The sequence below is a fragment of the Onychomys torridus genome, chromosome 21, assembly GCF_903995425.1.
Source record: "Onychomys torridus chromosome 21, mOncTor1.1, whole genome shotgun sequence".
NCBI lineage: Eukaryota > Metazoa > Chordata > Mammalia > Rodentia > Cricetidae > Onychomys > Onychomys torridus.
This window is the reverse complement of record NC_050463.1, coordinates 51,717,944-51,742,635: the sequence shown is the minus strand read 5'-3', so window position 1 is coordinate 51,742,635 and position 24,692 is coordinate 51,717,944. Positions and strand designations below refer to the sequence as shown.

The 24,692-nt window shown below is 46.9% G+C and overlaps 1 protein-coding gene across 1 annotated transcript in view; it reads right to left on the bottom strand.

Moving 5' to 3' along the window:
- Eipr1 (EARP complex and GARP complex interacting protein 1) overlaps window positions 1-23,987 on the bottom strand; it is a 123,332-nt gene extending 99,345 nt beyond the window's left edge. Inside the window, exons 1-3 of the mRNA XM_036170855.1 lie at window positions 23,773-23,987; window positions 15,066-15,149; window positions 8,090-8,222 (exon numbers count right to left, since the gene is read on the bottom strand). Coding sequence (XP_036026748.1) covers window positions 8,090-8,222; window positions 15,066-15,149; window positions 23,773-23,814 — 259 coding nt within the window. The 5' untranslated portion in view covers window positions 23,815-23,987. The remainder of the gene's footprint in view (window positions 1-8,089; window positions 8,223-15,065; window positions 15,150-23,772) is intronic.
- Window positions 23,988-24,692: the final 705 nt, after the last annotated feature.

The following is a 24,692-nucleotide window of genomic DNA, read 5'->3' as shown; positions in this document are numbered from 1 at the left end:
CCACACTCCAGGTGCTGGCCAGTCAGCCACCATATTCTAACCATCCCAAGTACTACTGGTCCCCTAGCCCTGAGTACCCATCTGTGAATCCCTGTGGTTTAGGAGGCAGGAACTAAATTCTCTACAGATCCTGTGCCCACCTCATAATGCACAGATGCCAGGAGTCAATCCAAGTCTGAAACGCGTCTTCCAGGAAAGGCCTGAGACTCAGAACACATTTTGAGAAAGGTCAGAAGAAAAGGTTTCAGGAATGACGTGTGGCCATTCAGAGCAGCAGTAAAGATGGGTTCACCAGAACACATGATGGGGGGGGGGGGGGGCCTGTGATGGGTCACAGGCAAGGTCACAGAGCCAGGCCAATGGTGCCCTCTACTGACTGTGAGGTCACTGCTACATGAGTAATAGCAAGGATGATGTCAGCCAAGGTAGAACACACACACACACACACACACACACACCACACAGAGTACATGTGTCAAAGAACACATACATACTATACAACACACACATGGGGAAAGTATGAACACACCATACACTCTAATTCCTAAAAAATAAAAATGCTATTAAAGCAAGATAGTTGGGGCTGGAGGGATGGCTCGGCAGTTAAAAACACATGCTACTCTTTCAGAAGACTAGAATTCAATTCCCAACACCTACCTTGGTAGTTCATAATTGCATGTAACTTCAGCTCCTGAGGACCCAGTGTCCTCTTCTCATCTCTGAGGACACACACAAACATGTGGCAGATATTCCCAGACACACACATGAACACATAAAGATAAAATAAATCCTGAATAAATCCATCAGAGTTCCGCCATTCTCAGACTTCCAATAACTGTGGAGAGTCTGCACACCCCAATTAAGATACAACCTGAGCACTGCTGTTTACAGTACTGTCCACACCATGATTCCCACAAAAGAGCACACATCTCTAAGTGAGTTCCATGTCTAAATCTCTTCTTAGAAGCCCTCTTGCCATGGTTCTCTCTCCCATCCTCTCAGTAAGATCCACTAAGAATTTAACACACATGTGAAAGTGGGTACCACCACTGGCCTGAAGACACAAATTGAAAGAAAATGGTCCCCCAAAGCCTGCTGGCCTCAACTTCCCATATCCATCCACACCACCAGTGGGCTGTGCACTCTGAGACACATCTTGAATGCCTCAAGCCTTGACTGAATGGTGCTACCCCTCCCACCACAAGGGGTGGGCTTCTCAACAAACACACACTAACAAATGATCAATAACAAAAAGTCTACAACCAGCCAAGGAAAGACTGGGGGAGGAAAACTCTGCTCCTCACAGGAAGATCTGCATAAAGGGGACACCTTGAGCAACACATTCTAATCCCAGTATGTGGTGGTTTCGATTGAATTCCTATTTAATTCACAGAAGCATGGAAACCTAGTAGTTCATGGGCAATCTGCATGCAAAAACGGAAAAGGCACAAGTATCCACTTGCAAAGTAAGGTAGTTCTCTCTTCTCCCTATCTGTATTCAGGCACATGTGGCAGAGCTGTGCTCTATAAAGCAAAGACTTTCTGGAGGCATCAGGAGAGAAGAGTTGGGCACTTGGCCCTAATGAGGACTGTCACTACAGATCATTCGAGTAGATTAGGCACAACACAAAGCACGGCTTCAAAGAGCAAAGAGCTAAGGAGCTCTAGTCCACCGGCTCCTGCTGGCTGCACTGAGAAGAAAGCTCAGCATTCTGGAAACCAGGGCTTCCTGAAGACTGAACCTGCAAACAGGGTTCCTGGGATTCAGACTTGAATACTATCAAATTGCCTCCTTCCTAGAGAGGGTAACAGACAGGAAAATCCTGAATGGTGGGCCAGGCTGCCTTCAACATCTAGTTGGGAAAAGCTAGTCTTGCAAAGGTCCTGACTTGAAAAGGTTCAGGGTAACTGGAAGGAACTGATGCACACGGCAGCCATGAAAAAGGCCAGGACGAAGACTTCCTCTCCAACCAGTCTGTTGCTGCCACTGCTGCTGCTGACCACTGCCAGGTGAGCAGCTCAAATCATTTCAGCCCCATACAGCCTGAGGAGCTGGCAAGACACAAGTGGAGAGCCAAGAAAATCTGACATTCAGACCCAGAAGCCCTAGAAACTTAATTCTACCCACAACCAGGGATCACAGCAAGACTCCAAATCCAGTCCCACCTAACACTTGGTGTGAGACTCAGCAGAATAGCTGCTAAGCCATCCATATGTACCTCAGGACCCTGGGGTCAAAGTGCACAAAACTGCGCAGTGGGTGCTGTGGTAGCAAACCACTACAGTGGGCAGCTGCTCCAGATCCCAGCAGCTGGAAGAGGTTGGGAGACTTGAGAAAGAAAATTAACAAGAAATGGAGGTGCATGTGTTCCCCCATGAGCCTTCCTTGTTACTTAGCTTCTTCAAGTCTGTGGATTGTAGCATGGCTGTCCTTTTCTTCACAGTGGCTCTCACTGTGAAGAGGAAACAGAACAGATATCACAGGTAGACGGGGGAGAGGTCTGGATGGGGGGTGAGTATGGGAACAAGGGGAATGAGGGATCAGGTTGGGGGAGGATGCAGGGAGAATACTGGGAAAGACAACTAGAATCAGGAGCATCTCTGGGATGAGCTAGAAACCCAGTGCAATGGAAACTCCCAGGAATCTATGAGGGTGACAAAGGGCTAAGACTCCTGGCAAGATACAGAGCCTGAACCAGTCATCTCCTGTGTAAAGATTGGGGCTCCAACCCAGCCACATAACCTCTGACCTACAATTTGCCATGCCTACAAGATATTCTGAAACAAAAGTGGCACAGAAATTATGGGAATAAATAACCAATGACTGGTCCAGCTTGAGACCCATACTATGAGAGGGAGCCCACCCCTGACATGTCTGGAGGGCCAGGACCCAGAGGCTGGACACCCCAGAGACCTAGGATAGAACCAAACATGACTGACAAAAAAAGAAGAAAAAGCCAATGAGATGATTCCTAACGACATTCTGCTATCCTCATAGGTCACGCCTAGCCCAGTTGTCATTAGAGAGGCTTCACCCAGCAACGGATGGAAAGCGATGCAGAGATCAACAAACACCCAAACATTAGGTGGACCTCAGGGAATCCTGTGGAAGATGGGGAAGAAGGATTATGGGAGCCAAAGAAGTCAAGAACACCACAAGAAAGCACAATCAACTAATCTGGGCTCATATGCCAACCAGAGAACTTGTGTGGGACTGACCTAGGCCCTCTGCACATATGTTACAGCTGTGTAGCTCGGTCTCCTTGTGGACTCCTAACAGAGGGAGCAGGGGCTGTCCTGGACTCTGTTACCTGTTTTTAAAGACCCTTTGTTCCTACTGGGTTGCCTCATGCAGCCTTAATGGGAGAGAAGGTGCCTAGTCTTACTGCATCTTGATCTGCCATGGCTGACTGATACACATGGGAGACCAGCATTTTTCTGAAGAGAAAGAGGAAGAAGTGGATGGGGGAAAGAAGAGGGGATAGGGAGATAGACTGTAAGGAGGGGAGGGAGGGAGGAGAAACTGTAACCAGGCTAGAAAAAAATTAAAAAATGGATATAAACAAACATGGTAAACATTCAACAGGCCGTTACGGAGTCCACAACAGGCAGCAAGGCCCAGCAGAAAGAGAGAAGTGCTCACATGCAAGCAGAAGAAACAGCAAGGATGCCTACGCCTTGGCCTGCAGTGAAGCTAGCACCTCCAAGAGGGGTTGTCAATGGAGGGAATGGTAGAAACGCAAAAGGAAAAATACAAATTGAGGAAAGAGCTGTGTAGAGGAGCAAACAACAATGATGATTGGAAAGTTCAGCTCTACACAGGTAGACCTCAGGACATCATGCCAGAGAGGATGGTATGGCCAAAAGTACAGTGAGTTTATGGAGGACAGAGTCCATGGAGGACAGAGTCTATGGAGGACACAGAGTCCATGGAGGACACAGAGTCTATGGAGGACACAGAGTCTATGGAGGACAGAGTCTATCGAGGACAAAGTCCATGGAGGACACAGAGTCCATGGAGGACACAGAGTCTATGGAGGACAGAGTCTATCGAGGACAAAGTCCATGGAGGACACAGAGTCTATGGAGGACACAGAGTCTATGGAGGACACAGAGTCCATGGAGGACACAGAGTCTACGGAGGACACAGAGTCCATGGAGGACACAGAGTCTATGGAGGACACAGAGTCTATGGAGGACAGAGTCTATGGAGGACACAGAGTCTATAGAGGACACAGAGTCTATCGAGGACAGAGTCTATGGAGGACACAGAGTCCATGGAGGACAGAGTCCATGGAGGACACAGAGTCTATGGAGGACACAGAGTCTATGGAAGACACAGAGTCCATAGAGGACATAGAGTCTATGGAGGACACAGAGTCCATGGAGGACACAGAGTCTATGGAAGACAAAGTCTATGGAGGACACAGAGTCTATGGAGGACAGAGTCTATGGAGGACACAGAGTTTATGGAGGACACAGAGTCTATGGAGGACACAGAGTCTATGGAAGACACAGAGTCTATGGAGGACACAGTCTATGGAGGACAGAGTCTATAGAGGACACAGAGTCTATGGAGGACACAGAGTCTATGGAGGACAGAGTCTATAGAGGATAGAGTCTATGGAGGACGGAGTCTATGGAGGACACAGAGTCTATGGAGGACACAGAGTCTATGGAGGACAGAGTCCATGGAGGACACAGAGTCTATGGAGGACACAGAGTCTATGGAGGACACAGAGTCTATGGAGGACAGAGTCTATGGAGGACACAGAGTCCATGGAGGACACAGAGTCCATGGAGGACACAGAGTCTAAGGAGGACAGAGTCCATGGAGGACAGAGTCTATGGAGAACACAAAGTCCATGGAGGACACAGAGTCTATGGAGGACACAGAGTCTATGGAGGACAGAGTCTATGGAGGACACAGAGTCTATGGAGGGGACAGAGTCTATGGTGGACACAGAGTCTATGGAGGACACAGAGTCTATGGATGACAGAGTCTATGGAGGACACAGAGTCCATGGAGGACACAGAGTCCATGGAGGACACAGAGTCCATGGAGGACACAGAGTCTATGGAGGACACAGAGTCCATGAAGGACACAGAGTCCATGGAGGACACAGAGTCCATGGAGGACAGAGTCCATGGAGGACACAGAGTCTATAGAGGACACAGAGTCTATGGAGGACAGAGTCTATGGAGGACACAGAGTCTATGGAGGACACAGAGTCTATGAAGGGCAGAGTCTATAGAGGAGAGAGTCTATGGAGGACACAGAGTCTATGGAGGACACAGAGTCTATGGAGGACAGAGTCTATGGAGGACACAGAGTCTATGGAGGACACAGAGTCCATGAAGGACACAGAGTCTATGGAGGACACAGAGTCCATGGAGGACAGAGTCCATGGAGGACACAGAGTCCATGGAGGACACAGAGTTTATGGAGGACACAGAGTCTATGGAGGACCGAGTCTATGGAGGACACATAGTCTATGAAGGGCAGAGTCTATGGAGGAGAGAGTCTATAGAGGACAGAGTCTATGGAGGACACAGAGTCTATGGAGGACAGAGTCTATGGAGGACACAGAGTCTATGGAGGACACAGAGTCTATGGAGGACACAGAGTCTATGGAGGACACAGAGTCTATAGAGGACAGAGTCTATGGAGGACACAGAGTCTATGGAGGACACAGGGTCTATGGAGGACAGAGTCTATGAAGGACACAGAGTCTATGGAGGACACAGAGTCTCTGGAGGACACAGAGTCTATGGAGGACACAGAGTCTCTGGAGGACACAGAGTCTCTGGAGGACACAGAGTCTGTGGAGGACAGAGTCTATGGAGGACACAGAGTCTATGGAGAACAGAGTCTATGGAGGACACAGAGTCTATGGAGGACAGAGTCTATGGAGGACACAGAGTCTATGGAGGACAGAGTCTATGGAGGACACAGAGTCTGTGGAGGACTGAGTCTATGGAGGACACAGAGTCTATGGAGAACACAGTCTATGGAGGACACAGAGTCTATGGAGGACACAGAGTCTCTGGAGGACACAGAGTCTATGGAGGACACAGAGTCTATGGAGGACAGAGTCTATGGAGGACACAGAGTCTATGGAGGACACAGAGTCTATGGAGGACACAGAGTCTCTGGAGGACACAGAGTCTATGGAGGACACAGAGTCTATGGAGGACAGAGTCTATGGAGGACACAGAGTCTATGGAGGACAGAGTCTATGGAGAATGGTGAGTCTATGAAGGATGGTGAGTCTATGGAGAACAGTGCACCTGGGAGGAAGGATGACCACAAGGTGAAAACAATACCTGCACACCCCAGCCCTGAGACCTCCAGAGCGATACCCAGTAAGTACTGAAACTACCATTGACCCCAGCTCCTGACTGCCTTCCATTATTTTCTGAATGTCCTCCATAGTTACCTTACCTGGCGACCACTGTGCACAGCATGTGGCACAGCCAGGCTACGTGGTGCCCTAAGCCACCAGCTAGAAGGAGAGGAACTGTGCCTGAGGGGCTATGCTGACAGTACCATCAGAGTATGTTCTCAGCTACTGCTCCTGTGCCTTACTTTCCTGCCTGCCTACCACCATGCTCCCCACATGATGGCCATGTATTCACCCTCTGAAACTGTTAACACATTCCCAAGTAAAATTTTGTTTGTTTGTTTGTTTTTAAATAAATTGTCTTGGTCATAGTGTTTCTTCACAGCAATAGAACAGTAACTAAGACAGGGAAATACAATGTGAATGCCTTCCCAACGAAAGGACTAACACCATGTAAAAATCTAGAAGTAAGAAATGAAGGTTATGCTGGGCAGTGGTGGCACATGCCTTTAATCCTAGCACTTGAGAAGCAGAGGCAGGCAGATCTCAGAGAGTTTGAGGCCAGCCTGGTCTACAGTGTGAGTTACAGGACAATAAGGACTACACAGAGAAACTCTGTCTTGAAAAAACAAAAAAGAAGAAAGAGAGAGGGGGGGGAGAGAGAGAAAGAAAGAAAAACAGAAAGAAATGAAGGATATGGGGAACACCAGGCATGGGGGGGGGAGTACCTGGTGTGTCAGCACACACTGTAACCCAAGTATACGGAAAGTTGAGGCAGGAAGGTTAAGAATTCAAAATAAGCTTGGGCTATATAAGAAATACCTATCAAGAAGGAAGCAGGAAAGGGAGAGAGGGAGGGAGGGAGGGAGGAAGGGAAGAAGGAAGGAAGGGAACAAGGTTGGCTCCAATGGATTAATGGAGGAAAAGATCTTTCATCAAACTTCTGTTTTGCCCTGAATAAGAGACTATATATTGTAAAATAAAGACAGATGGCTTGACAGAAAGACAGAAAGAAGTGAGCATACTATGGAGGCAGAGTCCAATCAGAAGGTCCTTGAAGAAGTTTTCCTGGTAGACACCCAACAGAAAGTGATGCACGCTAAGGCATGAGAGGAGGGTTTCCCCTGAAACCAGCATCAGGAAAGTCTTCACAAAGACAGAGAAGGAGAACTGAGGGAGAAGTGTGTCGAAGGTTCCAAAGACTAGAGCACTAGGCTAGCAGCAGGAGGACTGCCAGGCACATGGATACACACTCGAATGTGCACACAGACAACAGCCTGCCAGGCACATGGATACACACTCGAATGTGCACACAGACAGCGGCCTGCCAGGCACATGGATACACACTGGAATGTGCACACAGACAGAGGCCTGCCAGGCACATGGATACACACTGAAATGTGAACACAGACAGCACTGCTGCTATCAAAGAGGGCTAGATGGCAGCTGAGGACACCCAGTGTTCCCAACATCAGGCAGTGGGAAGGAGGCAAGTCACTGTCATGCTTGGGCTCATGTGGCTCACACCAGAGCAGAGTCCACCTTTCAGGACCCTCCAGTACTCCTGGAACTGTGACCAACCCTGAACCACAAACATCTACTCCAAATGTCACAGTGTGTAAGGGCAGCATCTAGGTAAATGGTCACAATTTCTAAATCACCCACAGACCGATTATCAACATAAATTCACTCTCATGTGACACCTCCAGGTGAAACACACACAGAATAATGAGCATGGCACTTACTTTTGTTGTAGCAGGTGGCCAGCACACCTTTATCCGCTGGGCTGGCACTGATGTGCCAGATCTCACCCGCTTGATGGAGGAGGACATTTTTATTTATAATGTTATTTTCATCATCAAAATCTATGATGTGGATCTATAAATACAAGAAAAGGACAATCAGCATCTCAAACGCTTTCCTCGGCACCTTGATAAGCATGGTGATTATAAGGAACCACATGCAGACTCCATGATGGCTACACCTTTCCACAGTACACGCTACAGTTTAATTCTCACTCAGCCCCTTCCCCAAGGAAGAGCAGCAAGTCCCCACGGAGTGCTTCCCCAATGCCAAGCTGCATAAAGCTGCCAGCTGGTCTTCTCCAGTCTACAACCAAAGGTGGGAAACCTCTGCTCAAGCGGCTCGGGGATGAGGGTATGCTAGATCAACCTCTCAGTTTCTCAGACATGCTCTGCTGCTGCAGGGAGGGTGGGAAGTGGCAAGAAACTGCTGTCCAGTGAGGTCCAGAGTGACCATGGAGGCTGCTGCCCAGTGGGAACCAGGTGAACTAGGCCAGGTCCCTCTATGATGGACAAGACTAGATTCAAGGTAGCAGTGACTGGAGTGGGATGGGACTGTATTTTAGTACATTTTTTGTTTCTTTTTAAAAATGAGGCCAACATATTAGCACCCATGGTTATATACTATTAATTACAACACTGTTATATTTAGGTCTCTGAGTGAGAAGGTTAACTACACCATCTCCATGCTTTTCTGGAAAAAAAAAAAATTTAGAGGAAATGTAATGATTTTCACACTCAGTCTCTCTGATCAGTACTCAAGCCAGTAGAAAACACTTATTTTTAAAAATATACATATATTAAGGAAATGCACAGATCTGCACAGATTTCTTCCAAGAAAGCTCCCCACTGGCACTGATTACTGTAATGAAAGAATCAAAGCCACCTTGATGCCCAGGGCGAGTTCAGATGCCTGGCCATACTTGGCTACGGCAAAATCACATGAAGCTATTTAGTGCCTGATAGACTATTTAGCAGTGTGGAAAGATGTCCCGTAATATAGATTTCAGAAGACAGGAACATAAAAAGAACTACACAAATATGACACCCATTTTTGTTTTAAAAAGCACACATGTCCCCGACTGAGAAGAAATTAAAGGAATCGCTCTAGAGGTGGGAGCCATAGTCTTTGCCTTTGACTCTCTGTGCTTTGCATTTTTAATGGTTTTTCTAATGACCAATATGTGTGACTCTTGCTATCAAAACAAACATTTAATACGAAAGTGTTTACACAATAGCTAACAGCATGTTTATGTGGTATGGCTTCAGAAAGCCTCTTGCTTATCCGCAATTCTTCCTTCTCTGCAGTGTTTAGTGTAAAAATGACCCCATCCTCTTCAAGAGTCGCTCTGTGCTCAGTGTGAAGTTCAATCCCAGCAGTGGCCTAAGATGGCTGGTGCCAGCCACATGCAATGCTGAGCAGGCCAATTGGCACAAACAAACCCAGCACTCACAGGTGCCATCCCTTCCCTGTGGAGACAGTAGGAGTGCCCGTGAGCTTCTCCCTGTCCTCCGGCTCAATTCAAAAGCAGAGGAGACACGTCTGAGGTAACAGAGACCAGGAGTGGGAAGGCTGCTAAGGGCCTGGACACTGGACAGAACAATGAATCAAAGGTGGGTGCTGGCACACGCCTCTAATCCAATCACTGGGGAGGCAGAGACAGGGGGATCTCTGTCAGCTTGAGGCCAGTCTAGTCTACAGAGTGAGTTCCAGGACAGCAAGGGCTATATAAAGAAACCTTTCTCAGAGGGGGGAAAAAAGTGGGTGGCATGTGTGCCTCTCTCACATCAATGCACTCAAAATAAACAAAAATGCAATAAAAAACATTTTTTCAGCCATGAATGGTGGCACATGCCTTTAATCCTCAGCACTTGGGAGGTAAGGGCAGGTGGGTCTCTGTGAGTTCAAAGCCACCCTGGTCTACATAGCAAGTTCTAGGCCAGCCAGGGCTATATAATGAGATTCTGTCAAAAGAAGTTAAAAGTCAAAAGCAGGGTCCTACAAGACGGTTCATGGAGTAAAGGCACTCCCCACCCCAACTGATGGCCTGAATTTCATCCCTGAAGCCTAAACGGGGAGAGGAAAGATTTGACTCCCGTGAGTTCTTCTCTGACTTCCTACACACAATAAATAAGTAAAATCAGAGGTGGGAAGACGGATTGGCAAGGGAAGTGCTTCCCAGACAAGCATGAGGACCTTAGTTCGGATTCCCCAGAAAGCCAGGTGTGACTGCAGACATCTGCAACCCCAACACAGTAGGGTAGAGACAGGAACCCCACAGCTCACAGCTGGCCTATGGGGGAGTGGGCTAAGTACAGTAAGGAGATCCTGTCTCAAAAAGAAGAGTGATTAAGGAGGATACCCGACATCCACCGCTGCCCTCCCAGGTACACCCACCCAGGTGCATGTACCCACACCCATACCCACCAAAAGCTACCCATTTAAAGAGCCTCTAGGGTGGTGCCATGGGGAGCCTCCCACACCGGCTGCTGCCTTTCCCAGTGTTCCATGGAACTGCCTGCCCCAGCTGAACAATGTCTCCTCCAGCCGCTCAGTAGCTTTCCTTGTCTAAAGCCCCATGACTACACCCAGCTCTCAACTCACAGCTTAGTGACAATGACAGACAGCCCTCCTGGGCTAAAGCTGGACAGGGCAGGCCAATTAAAGTCTGTAACACTAAAAGCACTACAGTCTGTTTCCCTCTACCACATGAGGCAGGGAACCTGGGTTCCGACCTGAATTCTGTCATTTCCTGGCTGTGTTACCTTAAGTGAGTCACTAAGCCCTTCTGGGTTCTTACTTCAACATTTGAAAATTTACAGAATGGGATTTCTAGATCCATTTAGCTAAAACCAGTGTCCATCCTTAGGCTGTGAACATATATAAGAAATGACAACATTATTAAATATGTCACACTTTCCCCAATGCTCATTAGGCCAAAGGTATGACTCCCTACATATGTTAATATCCTTGAGTCATCCACCCCAGGACATGAACCCCAAAGATGCTGGGCAGCACAGAGAATCCAAAATACCCTAAATCCCAGACCCCCGAGGCTTGTGACTGTGTCTTTCAAAGCAATGAATAAGATGAATATTCTATTGCACCATGAAGCCACATCCATGAAGTGAAAGTCAGGAGATAATTGACCCAACCAGGTTACTAGATACCACCAGCTGTCTCTTTATCGCCTCATTTAGATGTAAATCTAAAACTCAGAAAAACCTAAGTATAGCACTTTTTAACCTTTATTTTTATTTTATGCATATGGACATTTTGCCTCTATACCCGTCTGCATACCATCTGATGCCCTGGGCCTAGAGTTACGGATGGCGTGAGCCCTCTTGTAGATGCTGGGAATCAAACCTGGGTTCTCTGCAAGAGCAGCCAGTGTTCCTATGTTGGACCGTCCCTCCAACCTCACGTTCAGCATTTTAAAAAGAAATTATAGGGGCATAATCAATACGTCAGAGGAGACTAGAGTTCTCAGACACTGAAGAGCATGGCTCACAGAGGCAACAATCAAGGGAAGCAGGGCAGGAAACTGGCTGTCTTGGTCTCTGTCTCTCTTGATACTGACTCACATGTGCAGCCTGCTCCACACACACAGTCCCAGGGAGAGTAACCCTGACACCTCCTGGGTGGACTTTCCATCAGAAGCACACCCTTCCTGCTCCACTGCGCCCCAACACACCGTCGACCGAGGGTGGAGCACAACTACAGGGCAAGGCAACAAGAGGTCTATGGAAAGCTCTGGAGTGCTGCCGTCACCCTCTAGCAGGCAAACTGGCCATGGATTGAGCTAGAACTCCTTGACATCCAGACCTACAAGCCCATGGGATCCACTGTGGCAAAAACCACAGAACTGGAGCTCCAGGCACAAGAGCCCCAGATATTATCATTTCTTTAGGAAAAAAAAAATCTGATTTGATTGCCAACAAATATAACAAATGCCATAAAAAAATCTAGGACATCATGGGATTTCCTTGTAAAATAAGCAAATGTACTTTTTGTCTTAGAAATAACCATGGGAGCTGGAAAGATATCTCAGCCGTTAAGCGTGCATACTGCTTTTGCAGAGGACCAGGGCACCTCTGGCCTTCTCAGGCTCCTGCACTTGTAGGCACATACCCACACACAGATGCATACACATATACATAATTAAAACTAAATCTAAAAGAATTAAAAATTGTTACTTCCTTAGCATAAAGTCATCTGTGACAACTGCTTAGTGACAGGGTGACAGGCATTAAAAGATCCTTAGTCCTCAGAAAATGCCCAGTGTGTCGGGCGGTGGTGGCACACACCTTTAATCCCAGCACTTGGGAGGCAGAGCCATGCGGATCTCTGTGAGTTCGAGGCCAGCCTGGGCTACCAAGTGAGTTCTAGGAAAGGCACAAAGCTACACAGGGAAACCCTGTCCCGAAAAACCAAAACAAAACAAAAAAATGCCCAGTGCATACCACAGTAGAGAGGGGTAAAATTGGGAAGGAACAGATACAAGAAAGAACCAAGCAGAATCCTACAGTAGAAGCCCTACACTGAAGGCATATGTCCCAGAGGACGGGTAAGGGCAGAGTCCACAGCAGCTTCTGAGCCAGGGAAAAAGGGGAGGGTGTCACATGACACATCTGGGAGAGATGAAGGCTCAGAAACCCTGAGGAGGACACTGTAAGTTTCCACATATCCTTTTTATGGTATAGTCAGAGACCACAAACACAATCTTTTTAAAAGCAACTTTATATATGTATGGCCGTTCTTCCTGAATGTTTATTTGCACACCACATGTGTTTCTAGTGCCCAAAGTAGCCAAAAGAGAGCAACAGATTCCCTGGAAGTAGAGTTACCAATGGTTGTGAACCACCATGTGGGTGCTAGGAACCAAACCTAGGGCCTGTGGAAGAGCAGCCAGTGCTCTAAACCTCTGAGCAATCTCTCCACACCCCCTCCACCAATAAAGGCATTTTCAAAGCCATCTCTCCACATCTCTCTCACACACACACCATTACAAGCATTTTCAATGTATTCTTTTCAGCTCCTTATTTTTTAATTATATGTATGTGTCTGAGTACAGGTTTGTGCAAGTGAGCACACAGCATGAAGAGGCCAGAAGCTAGGCTAGAGCTACAGGCAGCTGTCCCTGACTTAAGTCCTAGAAACTGAACTCAGATCCTCTCCAAGAGCAGTATGTGCTCTTAACCACTGAGCCAATATCTTTAGCCCCTCAAACACACATTTCCATGAAAACTTGATAGCTTTGCTCTTGATCCTGCCGCATCCCCCCATGAAGATAGAGTCTTACTATTCTTCCTATGTAGCCCAGGCCGGCCTTGAATAAATGATCCCCCTGCCTCGGTTTTATAGCCGTGACTCCCCATGTCCAGTGAGAAGCTGGGAATCTTAAATGAGCAGAGAGAATGAGCACTATTCCACTGATGTGTCCCAGGTAAGGAGGAGTCTGCCACTCTAAAGAACAGTTTTGTCACCGTCCAACGGAGCATCTGTACACTTCATGTTCCGATCACTTCTCACTTTTTCTGAGGACTGCTGTAGTTAATGTTGTTTATATACAAAGCTTTTTCTAGGTTATGGATACAGAAATTGCAGGTTAGATGACAGAAATGTTCACTTACACAGCTCTATCTAGAAATGACTGCCATTTTTAAAACCCTCAGCAGCCCTCAAGAGTAACAATTTCACCATGCTATCCCACACAGGTGTTCATCAACAGCTGGTAATGCCATCTCCTGTGTGAAAATACTAACTGGGTAGAGGCCTTCTACTGGCTAACAAGGCTTTACTTTTCTTTTCCCAGTGTCAAGGATGATGTACATTTTCATATTCATGGTCTCTCTGTGAGGTCCATAAAGCAGGCATGTTTATTTCCATTTTTAGAGGAAGATGAAGTTCAGTAAAGTCAATCTATTTGTTAAAAGTCATACAGTTAGTACTAAGCCACAAACTGAATCCAGATCCCCTGTGTGTCCACTGTATTGTCCACACCAGCCAATAGTTTCTCCTTGTTGAGATGGGAGCATGACCTGTTCCAGGCTTAGCAACACACAGCATTAGGAGCAGCTAGAAATGACCAGTGGTCATGTTCCCCAGACTGCTTCTTAATCATTTACACAGTAAAAAAAAATCTATGTGACCATAAAACCAAACCGAACTACAAAAGCAACTAGGCAGGGCTAAGGGAGATGACACCGTCGTTACCGTCATTAAACTTCTTGCTGCTGGTCATGAAGACCTGAGTTTGGATTGTCAGCACTCACATAAAAGTCAGGCACGATGGCATGCACCTATGATCCTCGCACTAGAGAAGTGGAGACAGATTTCTGGAGCTCATGAATTTGGCCAAATCAATGAGCTCTAGGTTCAATGAGCATCCCCATCTCAACATGTAAGGTACTGCCTGGCCTGGTGGCACACATAGAAGCAGGGGCAGGCAAGTCTCCTGCAGTTTGAGGCCAGCCAGGCTACAGAGTAAGATGTCTAGCTCTTACTTACACAGAGAGACAGACTGACAGACAGACAGACAGAGAAACAGAGACAGAGAAAGACACACACAGTGAGACAGACTAACAGACAGACAGAAAAACAGAGACAGAGAAAGAGACACACACACAGAGAAAATACAATTGGAGAAAATACCCAAAGTCAGCCTCTAACCTCCACATGCACATGCATCTATGAACATACACACAAACATGTACATACATCATACACACACAAAAAGAAACACTAAACAGACTATTTAAATTATGGCTTGGAAACCTATACTTAAATCTAATGAAAATTTTGTTTGTGTGGCACTAAATTTTTTTAAGTGTTGCTTAAAAAATCAAGAGCAAAATGGATATGAAACTAAGAATAAGCTTAGTAATTAACATGTATACATTTGTCAAAAATAGTTACCTGATTATCATATTTAAGAGACTGCGTCCCAACCAAGAAGCGAATGGCATCTGTTTCCGCAGTTTGAGGTGTTAGAGCACGTGCCTGAGGAGGAGGGAAACACATACACATTTATGAAGTCAGGCTTAATAGACACAGAAAGTAGGCTCATCTCATCTGCTGTGATGAAGGATAAATCAGCAGTGACTAGAGGCGACTGCACACTCCTAACACAATTGCACTCCAAATCTGTACGTGAAATAACTCTAAGTGGGCACTAATCTAAGCAATAAAGATACAAATTATTTACACAGCAATAGTTAAGTTGTATAATAAAACCACCAAGTCAGCAATAGATGGATTGGTTCAACAAATTACTCTTCATCAAAACAACACTACAGAAATGGCTTCAAGCAATGCAATGCAGGTAGTTTAAGCCAACTTCCCTGCAGAGAACTAGAAAAGCTATGCAAAATACAGTCTGCCTCAAGGCCTCAGAGTCTGTGAAGAAGCCCAGGATCTGGTTCCATTACACCTGCAGATTGAAGTCTGAGGAGAGTTGTGACAGGGTAGGAGGCGTAGGATGCAAACATGCACAGGGCAGGACCCACCACAAAGAAGCTGGTACAGCTCTCACCACACAGGAATTGAGAGGGCAGCAGATTTGTAACCAGTATGGCTGGCACATGCTCTCAACCCTTGGTCTGACAGAAAAAGACTGAGCAGACCATTGCACCCAGGCTGGGGAAACCTGCCAGCACTAAATCCTCCACAGGAAAAGAATATTCAAAGTGATTATATAGAAACCTAACCTTTAATCAAAACTGAGTCATTTTACAGGAAGACAAAAAACATATGGGGGAAAAAGAAAAGAAAATGGAAAAGGGCAGGAAGTTCAAATGGCCCATTCCCTAGGAAACAGGTCCTAACATTCTAAGATGTGTATAAGAGGAAAAGTGGAGCTCTGGCATTTGTCACAGACATCTGCCAGGTGGGGAGCCCTGGGCTGGATGGCCCTTCAGAGCTTAAGCAAGCAGCTAGGCTTTATACCATGTACCCCAGTTGAGCAACTGGGGCTGCAGATTGTCCCGGGAGAGTGGAATGGGCTTGGGCAAAGGGCCTCTGCAGGTGAAGCCACCTCCAGCTCCAGAATCCAACCAAGCTACCAGCTGCCACCAAGCTCAGGCGCTGCCAGCCTTCATGGAGGTGAAGTCTAGGAAACTGTGGTAACTATGATTAGAGCATTCATGCCTGAGAAAACAAGACTGCCCAACTCTGGTGCTTCCAGCTTGTAAACTAACTCAGCTCCTTCAGTCCAATCATTCCCAGGACTCAGGCCAAGGCCCTGTAACTTACACTTCACTTCCTGCTATAGTAGGAGGCATAATAATGGTGCAGTGAAATGTCTGCATCCTGATTCCCAGACCTATGACTGTGTCCATACACACAGAGAAGGGACTGTGCAGCTTGCACTAAGTCAAGGACTGGAGAAGGGGAGAATGCCCAGGATGTTAATCCTACTGGTGCTGGAAACCAGGAACGCTCTTGTGGATGCAGTCACAGACACATGGAAACAATGCAGGGTCAGAGATGGAGTTACAGAGAGGAACTTCAATCAATCCTCTAGTTTCTTTTGCTCCTACTTACATGTAGCACTGCATGCCCATGATCCCAGGCACAGGGGTCATGAGTTCAAGGCTAGCCTGGGCTATATAACGAAACCCTCCCTCAGAAATCAAGGAGGGGTGGGGACCAGCCAATCTGGAGGCCACACAGCTGAGCCACACATTATTAGTTTGCCATAGACAGTACCTGTGCTGTGTGGGGTTACAAGTTCCCGGGCCACTTTTACTGAGAAGCTGTTCTTCACTTAGGGTGCCGCATTTCATGAGTGACTAGCGCAGGGCAAGGTTGGTGTCCATCTCTGGTGGCCTCACCTTTAGGTTAGATCCTCTTATGCTCTGCATGGACACATAGGTCAATCGTTTGTCTACAACTGTAATATAAGGCTTACTTGACCTAGACTTGAGTCTCTCTCCTTCTTCAAAGCTAAAGATGTTTAACCAGCCATGACTTGAAATTCCAGACCACGGAGAAGGCGAGAGGGGAGAGGGGCACCTATTCCTGGAAGACCCCCATCATTCTCAGAAGAGACATGAATGTCCCTCCACTTCTTACACTTCTTAGCCACTGCCCTCATCACCCCACCATGATCCTTCTGGAAGAGATGCTGATTTGTGAACAAAGTTCGTCTTCTCCTTTTATGTTCTTTATCCTCAACACCCCTCCCTCAGACGCTGGGTTTTCAGTATGATGAGCCTCCAGGAACACTGACAGAAGCTTAAGAAAGACGTAGGCAACTGCAAGGACTCACCCGGGCAGCTGTGCTGGCTCTAAAGATGGAGGAAGGAGTCATGTGCCAGGAGTGCCAGGAGTAGCTTTGGATACTGGAAAAGGTAGGGTTACAGATGTCTCAGGGAGCCACCCAAAGTGACAAAGAGCTCCCAGTGAGCTGATTTAGCAGAGTGCGGCCTTTATGGGGCTTCCTTCCTAGGGATAGTGGAAGCCTCTAAACTTCTGGCCCTGCTGTACGCAGCCCCTCCCCAACGAGAGCTTCCATCCTGTCACAGCTGACCTTCCTGCATTTTCACTATTTATTTATGAACTTTTTTCTTCTTTCTTTTCTTTGAAAATCAGTAAAAGAAAGAGTTTAACAGCTCTCTTGACCATCTAGTCTATACCACTTACACTGTTTTCATGATGAGTACAAATTTTAGATTTCAGAAGACCCAATCACACTACTTCTATGTCCTCACCTTTCCCCAGGGACAGCAGCATGAAAATCAGCTGATAGTGTCCTTCAATAAAATAAAGGAACTACCCGTCCAGGGTGGTATACACTCTATGACATGTGGAGGTGTCCACTCACCATGCAAAGCAGGCTAAGGACACATGATCACTCCTGCCTCCCCCTTTGCACACCTGGATGGATGATTTAAACATCCTTAAACCAATTTGTGAAACTGATAATCCTTTGTGGATCTAGAAACCTGCACAGACATGTACCAAAAACTAGGGACTATCAGTAACACCTCAGAACCTCTGAACTCTAGGTGCCTTAAAGACCCAATTTAGATCACATTGACTTTTGGAAGGAAGAAAGCAGTTACCAAGGACCCAGGCCCACCCTGGTGGGAAGAAAAAGGTGAGAGGCTCCACCTTTAGATTCATATACAAAGACCTTCAAATGCAACTTGGGGTCACAAGATGATACACAAATGATACAAAGTCCCCAAAAACAGGACCAGGGAGAGGACTCAACTGAGAAGGAATGACTATTTCACATTAAAGTCTTTTTTGAGGGTTGGAGAGATGGCTCAGTGGTTAAGAACACTGACTGCTCTTGCAGAGGATCTGGGTTCAATTCCCTGCACCTCCATGGTGGCTCACAAACACCTGTAACTCCAATTCTTCTTCTGACTTCCACGGGCACATGGTACACAGACTACCTGCATGCAAATACTTATAAACGTAAAATAAAATAAATAAATATGTCTTTAAAAAGTCTTTTTTATATTTCAAGTTGATGGTGAAATGCTGGGAATGCTGTGAATCTGTTGCTCTGATTGATTGATAAATAAAACGCTGATTGGCCAGTAGCCAGGCAAGAAGTATAGTGTAGGCGGGATAAGGAGAGAGGAGAATTCTAGGAGGTGGAAGGCTGAGTCAGGAGACACTGCCAGCCACCGCCAAAATGAGAAGCAAGATATAAGGTACCAGTAAGCCACAAGCTATGTGGCAACTTATAGATTAATAGAAATGGGTTAATTGAAGATATAAGAACGAAATAGCAAGAAGCCTGAGCCATTAGGCCAAACAGCTTAAATAATATAAGTGTCTGTGTGTTTATTTGGGTCTGAGCGGGACTGGAGACAACTCCAGCTACAGTGAAAGGATAACATGCATGTGTCTCCTGCTCTCCAAGTGCCGTGAAAGTGTCCAAGAGGTTCAAGGCCTGGACTCATCAAGAGAGAGAAGACAAACAGCTAAAAAAACTGAAAGACAAACTGGTGTGAGATCAAGGATCAAAGACACTGGCAAAGACCACAGTAAAAGGTAGACATTTAACAAAATCACCCTCTGGCTCAAGATTAGGTAGAAAACAAGATTAAATGTCTTCGTTTTACAAAAGAAGGAAATCAAAATTAAGTGCCCTGCATTAGCAGCCATCTAAAAAAGAAGCCCAACCTAGAATGCAGACATTCCTGGATGAAGATGCTAGGCAGAGACACACATCACCTTATGCATGCTACTTATGGAGCCCTGGAAAGGTTGGGGAAGGTGACAGAGAATAGTGTTCAGAGAGCATGCTGCTAGAATTCAGAATGACATTACTGACCTAGAGGCATCTTTTTCAGCCTCATACTATGCATGGTTGTGTTTTTGTTGTTTTGTTTCTAGAAAAACAGATAAGCAAATCATTCTCACAAACAAACAAATCTAAAATGTGTCTATAAAAGTCTCACAAAAGTTTAAACTTGAGACCTTCCCATTTTTAGGAGAGGTTATTTGTTAAACAGAATTACTAAGGTCATTCTATTCTAGCCATTCTGGTATCAGAGTGCTTGCTCTATGTTAATTTCTTCCAGTAAGCTACGAATAGAGTTCAAGGCCTAGACTTTCCATTAACAAGACAACACCGTTACGAGACCAGAAGAAAAACTGGTAATATTGAGTGTCAAAAACACTGGTACAGACCACAGTAGCAAAATCACCCTCCGGTTCAACATTAGGCAGAATTAAATGCCATTGCTTAAAGAGGAAGTTAACCAAAATTAAGTGACCTGCACTAGCAGTTTGGTCTGGTCAGAAATATCATCTAGCACTTGGGAGGCAGAGGCAGGTAGATCTCTGTGAGTTCAAGGCCAGCCTGGTCTACAAATCGAGTGTCAGGACAGCTTCCAAAGCTACAGAGAAACCCTGTCTTTTAAAAAAAAAAAAAAATCATCTAACAGGTTCCACTAAGTCAAGGACTGGAGAAGTGGAAAGTATCAGGCTGTCTCTAGAGCTCTTATAGAGAAACAGGTGGCATCAGTAGCTGTAGTTAGAATGCCAGACACCTTTCATAAGTCCATGTGTTCCATTATGCTCATACTGAAAGGCTCTGGCATATTTTTAATGAGATTTCTAGTCTGTGATCTCCATGAAATAAGCCAAACAAATAACAGGAACTGGAAAGGCTGAAGGGTCCATACAATGGCAGAAAACAGTCACCAGGAAATTAGGAATTCACAGCACTCCTTTGGGAAACTTAGCATCTTACCTGGCTGCTTAATAAAGTGTGAAATACATAACTAACTACACAGCACAGTCAATGCATCTAAAAGCAGTGGCCTTCAAAGAATAATGCTAATAGAAAGGCTGTGCTCTATCCAGAGAACAGGGCCAGGCTAGCCTTCTCTTACAGTTAGCAGACTCCCTGCACAAACAGCCTCCTCACCAAGGCACCAGGAGAGCAAGGCAGTAAAAATGATAGAGAATAGACAACTGAAGGAATAGAGGGAAAGAAAGAAGGTAAAATAAAAACACAAATATTAAACAGCTACCTAATGAGTTTTTAAACAAGCCATGGCTCAGTGGTAGAGCGCTGAACTACCATGCAGGAGGTCTCAAGTTCCATCCCAGCCACACAAAAACCAACAACTCAACCTGAACTCTGTGTACAGAAACACCTCTGCCCTGGGCATGAGTGGATGGAAGGCACAAGAGCTATAAAGTGTCTGTTTCCCACTCTACTGTGATCCAGCAACTCAAAAGGCCTGGTCAATTTGTCACAAGCTAGCGTCATCTGGGAAGAGGAACTTCAACTGACAAAATGTCTGCATCAGATTAACTAATGGTGTGGGCAGTGCCACCCTTAGGTAGTCGGCCCTGGGAACACAGGGAAGGTAACTGACTATGGGCCTGAGAGTAAGGCAGTAAGCAGCACTACCCCATGGTCTCTGCCTCAGTACCTGCCTTCACATCCCTGCCTTCAATTCCTGCCCTTTCCTCCCTTCATAACGGGTCTGTGAGATGAAATAACCCTCTCCTCCCCAAGTTGCTTTTGGTCATGGTGTTTATCACAGCAACGGAAAAGCAAGCAAAGCTGGGCAGTGGTGGTGCACGCCCTTGGTCCCAGAACTCAGGTGTCGCGCCCGCCTCGACCAGCAAGGAAGACGCGACACCGGGATCCTTCTCATCACAGTTTATTCAGACCTTTGATTAATTGCATTGTGTCTCTCTCCCCTGGGCAAGCCTCTCCCAGCACCTAAGTAGGGCTGGGCTGCCAACCCCAAGCAGCCACGTGGGCACTGTCCACAGGTTCACGCATATGCCAGCAACACACAAATCCAGCCATAGCCAAATAAGGAGCTGTTTACCATAAAGAGTGTTTGCCATCGGGAAGGCAGAGGGTAGAAGCCAGCACCATCTTTAGGGTGCGGCTACACGCAGCTCTCTACACTCAGGGGGCAGAGGCAGGTGGATCTCTGAGTTCAAGGCCAACCTGGTCTACAGAAGTAACTGCCAAAGCTAGAGCTACACAGAGAAACTGGGGGGTGAGGAGAGGCAAGCTAAGGCATTTGTCAACTGAATAATGAATAGATTCCACCAGGAAAATGTTACCAAAACTTATCTCAAGGGGGGGTGGGGAGAAGATCTGGAGAGATGGCTCAGAGGTTAAGAACACTGACTGCTCTTCCAGAAGTCCTGAGTTCAATTCCCAGCAACCACATGGTGGCTCACAACCATCTGTAATAAGATCTGGTGCCCTCTTCTGGACTGCAGGGATACATGCAGACAGAACACTGTATACATAATAAATAAATCTTTAAAAAAAAAAAAAAAAAAAAAAAGAATACCAGCTGCACCGGGCAGTGGTGGCACACACCTTGAATCCCAGCACTCAGGAGGCAGAGGCAGGTGGATCTCTGTAAGTTCAAGGCCAGCCTGGGCTACAGAGTGTGATCCAGGACAGGCTCCAAAGCTATGCAGAGAAACCCTGTCTCAAAAAAAAAGGATACTAGCAGCTTTTACAGAGAAGCCAGGTTCAATCCCTAGCACCACCTACATGGAAGCTCACAACTATCTGTAACTCCAGTTCCAAGGTATCTGGACCTTTTCTGGCCTCTGTGAGCACAGGTACACATACAGTGCATAGGCATACATGTAGTCAAAACACAGATACACAGAAAATAAAAATAAATAATTTTTTTAAAAGAAAGAAAGAAAAGTTAAAAAAAAAAAAATAGGAAGTCTGAATTGCTCTTACCAGGAGCTACTACACCACGATGATGTGAGAGGGAGAAACCAGGGGCAGGTAGTACCACACTGCCCTGCCTGTTCCACAGCCTGAAGCATGGGAGCTCCCAGATCAGATGAAGCTACCCTACAAGCTGAACAAAGCTCAACCGCCAAAATCACATACTGAGAAAACAAGAAACTTCTGGAGAACTTTCACTAAGTAAGCTGGATCTAGCATGGGAAACTCTTCCCAGAATTTAGAGATTACCCAACATCTAAAAAGCTGTTAGCGTGTAACTAACCAAAGACGTGAAGGTAAATAACGTGCTGGAGAGACAGCTCAGCAGCTAAGAGCTTGCTGCTCATGGAGACAATCCAGTACCCATAGGTGGCTCATGACCATCTGTAACTCCAATGCTAAGGATTCTAATGCCCTCTTTCTGACCTCCCTGGGCACCAAGCACACATGCGGGGCACATACATGCATGTAGGGGAAACATCTATGGATGACGCTCTCAAGCACAAGGCTTCCTCAGGAAGCAGCAGGCTGACTCTGGCACAGGCCCAGTAGCATTCCCTGACTCCTCCCAACAGTGCTAACCACTCAGGTCCTCCTTAGCATGAAATTCCTGTGCACTGGCTTTGTGATTTAACATGTGTCGCTTCGTGCAGATTTTAAGTCAACCCCCCCTGCCCCCGCCCTGGCCTCTTCCACAGTTCCTTTACTCATACATCAGGCATTGCTAAGCTTAGAGACTGTTAGTAGTACATGAAGCAATCTGAACACAGTTCATTAAACATGTGTGTGCACTGTCTCAGTTACATCAGGCTTGCCTGCAAACTTTAGAGCCTAGAGGCTTACACTAACTGCTAGGGCTACGCATCTCATTTACAAATCATCAGTCCACAGACAAGCCTCCCCTGAGATAAACTGGGAGTTGGAAACCCCATCCCACTACTCATTCGAATCAGTAACTTAAACTGCACACATCACGAATAAGATCAAGGTGGGGCTGAAGGGAGGTAAACAAGTAGAATTCAACAGCTATTAGCGGGGGTTGGGGATGGGGAGAAGTTCAGAAGAAAAAAAAAGCAAGTAGGTTCCCAACCTAAGTGAGCAGAAGGCTTCATAACAGCCACCCAGCACCTTTTCCCCCTGAAGCTCCCTCCTCGTCGGTCTTCCATTATCCAACCCACACGTCAGTGCTCAAAAATTGCTCCTCAAGGCGCCAGTAGCGCGAATGTGATTAAGACTCCTGCGGGGCCGAGCGCTCACCCTCTGCGGTCCATGCCGGCCCTAGGCCTCACTCGGCCACACTTCGAGCGGGTCCCTTCTCCCCAAGCCCTGCCCGCGAAGCCCAGAATCCTGGGAATCAGTGAGAGCACGCTCGCAGGTGCGGGTCGGGCACCGGCGGCACCGGCCCTCGGCCTCCTCCATGCCCACCTGGAACTCCAGGCCGTAGATCACCGGCGCGTCGTCCTCCATGGCGCGATGCTGGCCCCGCCGCTCACGTCTCAGCGCCCGAGTCCAGCCTCACCCGCGATCGGCCAGAACCCATTCATTCCCCGGCCGAGAAAGCGACTACGCGCCCCAGGCCGGCTTCCTGACGGCTCACTTCCTGTTTTCCTCGTGGCGTCATCAATTCGCTCCTCCCCGATGGCCAATGGCGGCGGTGCTTTTCTCCTGCACATGCTCATTTGGACTCTCACGCGGGCGGGCAGCCGCGAGGGCTCCTGGGTTGGAGGGCGGGGCCAGGAGCAAATGCTGCGGGAATGGGAGGCCACCAGGGCGGCGCTCTAGCGCTCCTGAGCTGCTCCATGGAGAGCCCATGCCCTGCGTCCTAAAGACAATGGAATTTATGGTCAGCAATGCTCAATTCCCCTAAACCGTGGCCCTGAGCACCAGCCGGGACCTTTGCTCCAGTCTCAGGTGCAGGCTCTTATATGTCCATTATTAGCGCCTTAATAATCCCAGGGAATTTTGGATAATAAGTTTGATTTAATCCAAGACTTCTGTCTTTTATATTAGAGTCTGTCTTTTCTGATATTGCTATTAAAAATATATTTGAATAAAATGAAAAAAGCTGCAAGCTTGAGCCAAGACAGCAGTGGTGTAGGTGAGCAGTAAGGAGCAGCCGTGTGCGACCAGTCCTGCACAGAGACACAGCTAGGCCCGTGATCTATATTGCCCAGAGCTCCTAGAGACAGAAGGCTCTTATGTCCTGGCATGGAAAATGCTGGAAGATAAGAATGCAGCACAGGAGGGTTGGGGATTTAGTTCAGTGGTAGAGCGCTTGCCTAGCAAGTGCAAAGCTCTGGGATCGGTCCTCAGCTCTGGGGGGAAAAAAAAAAAGAATGCAGCAC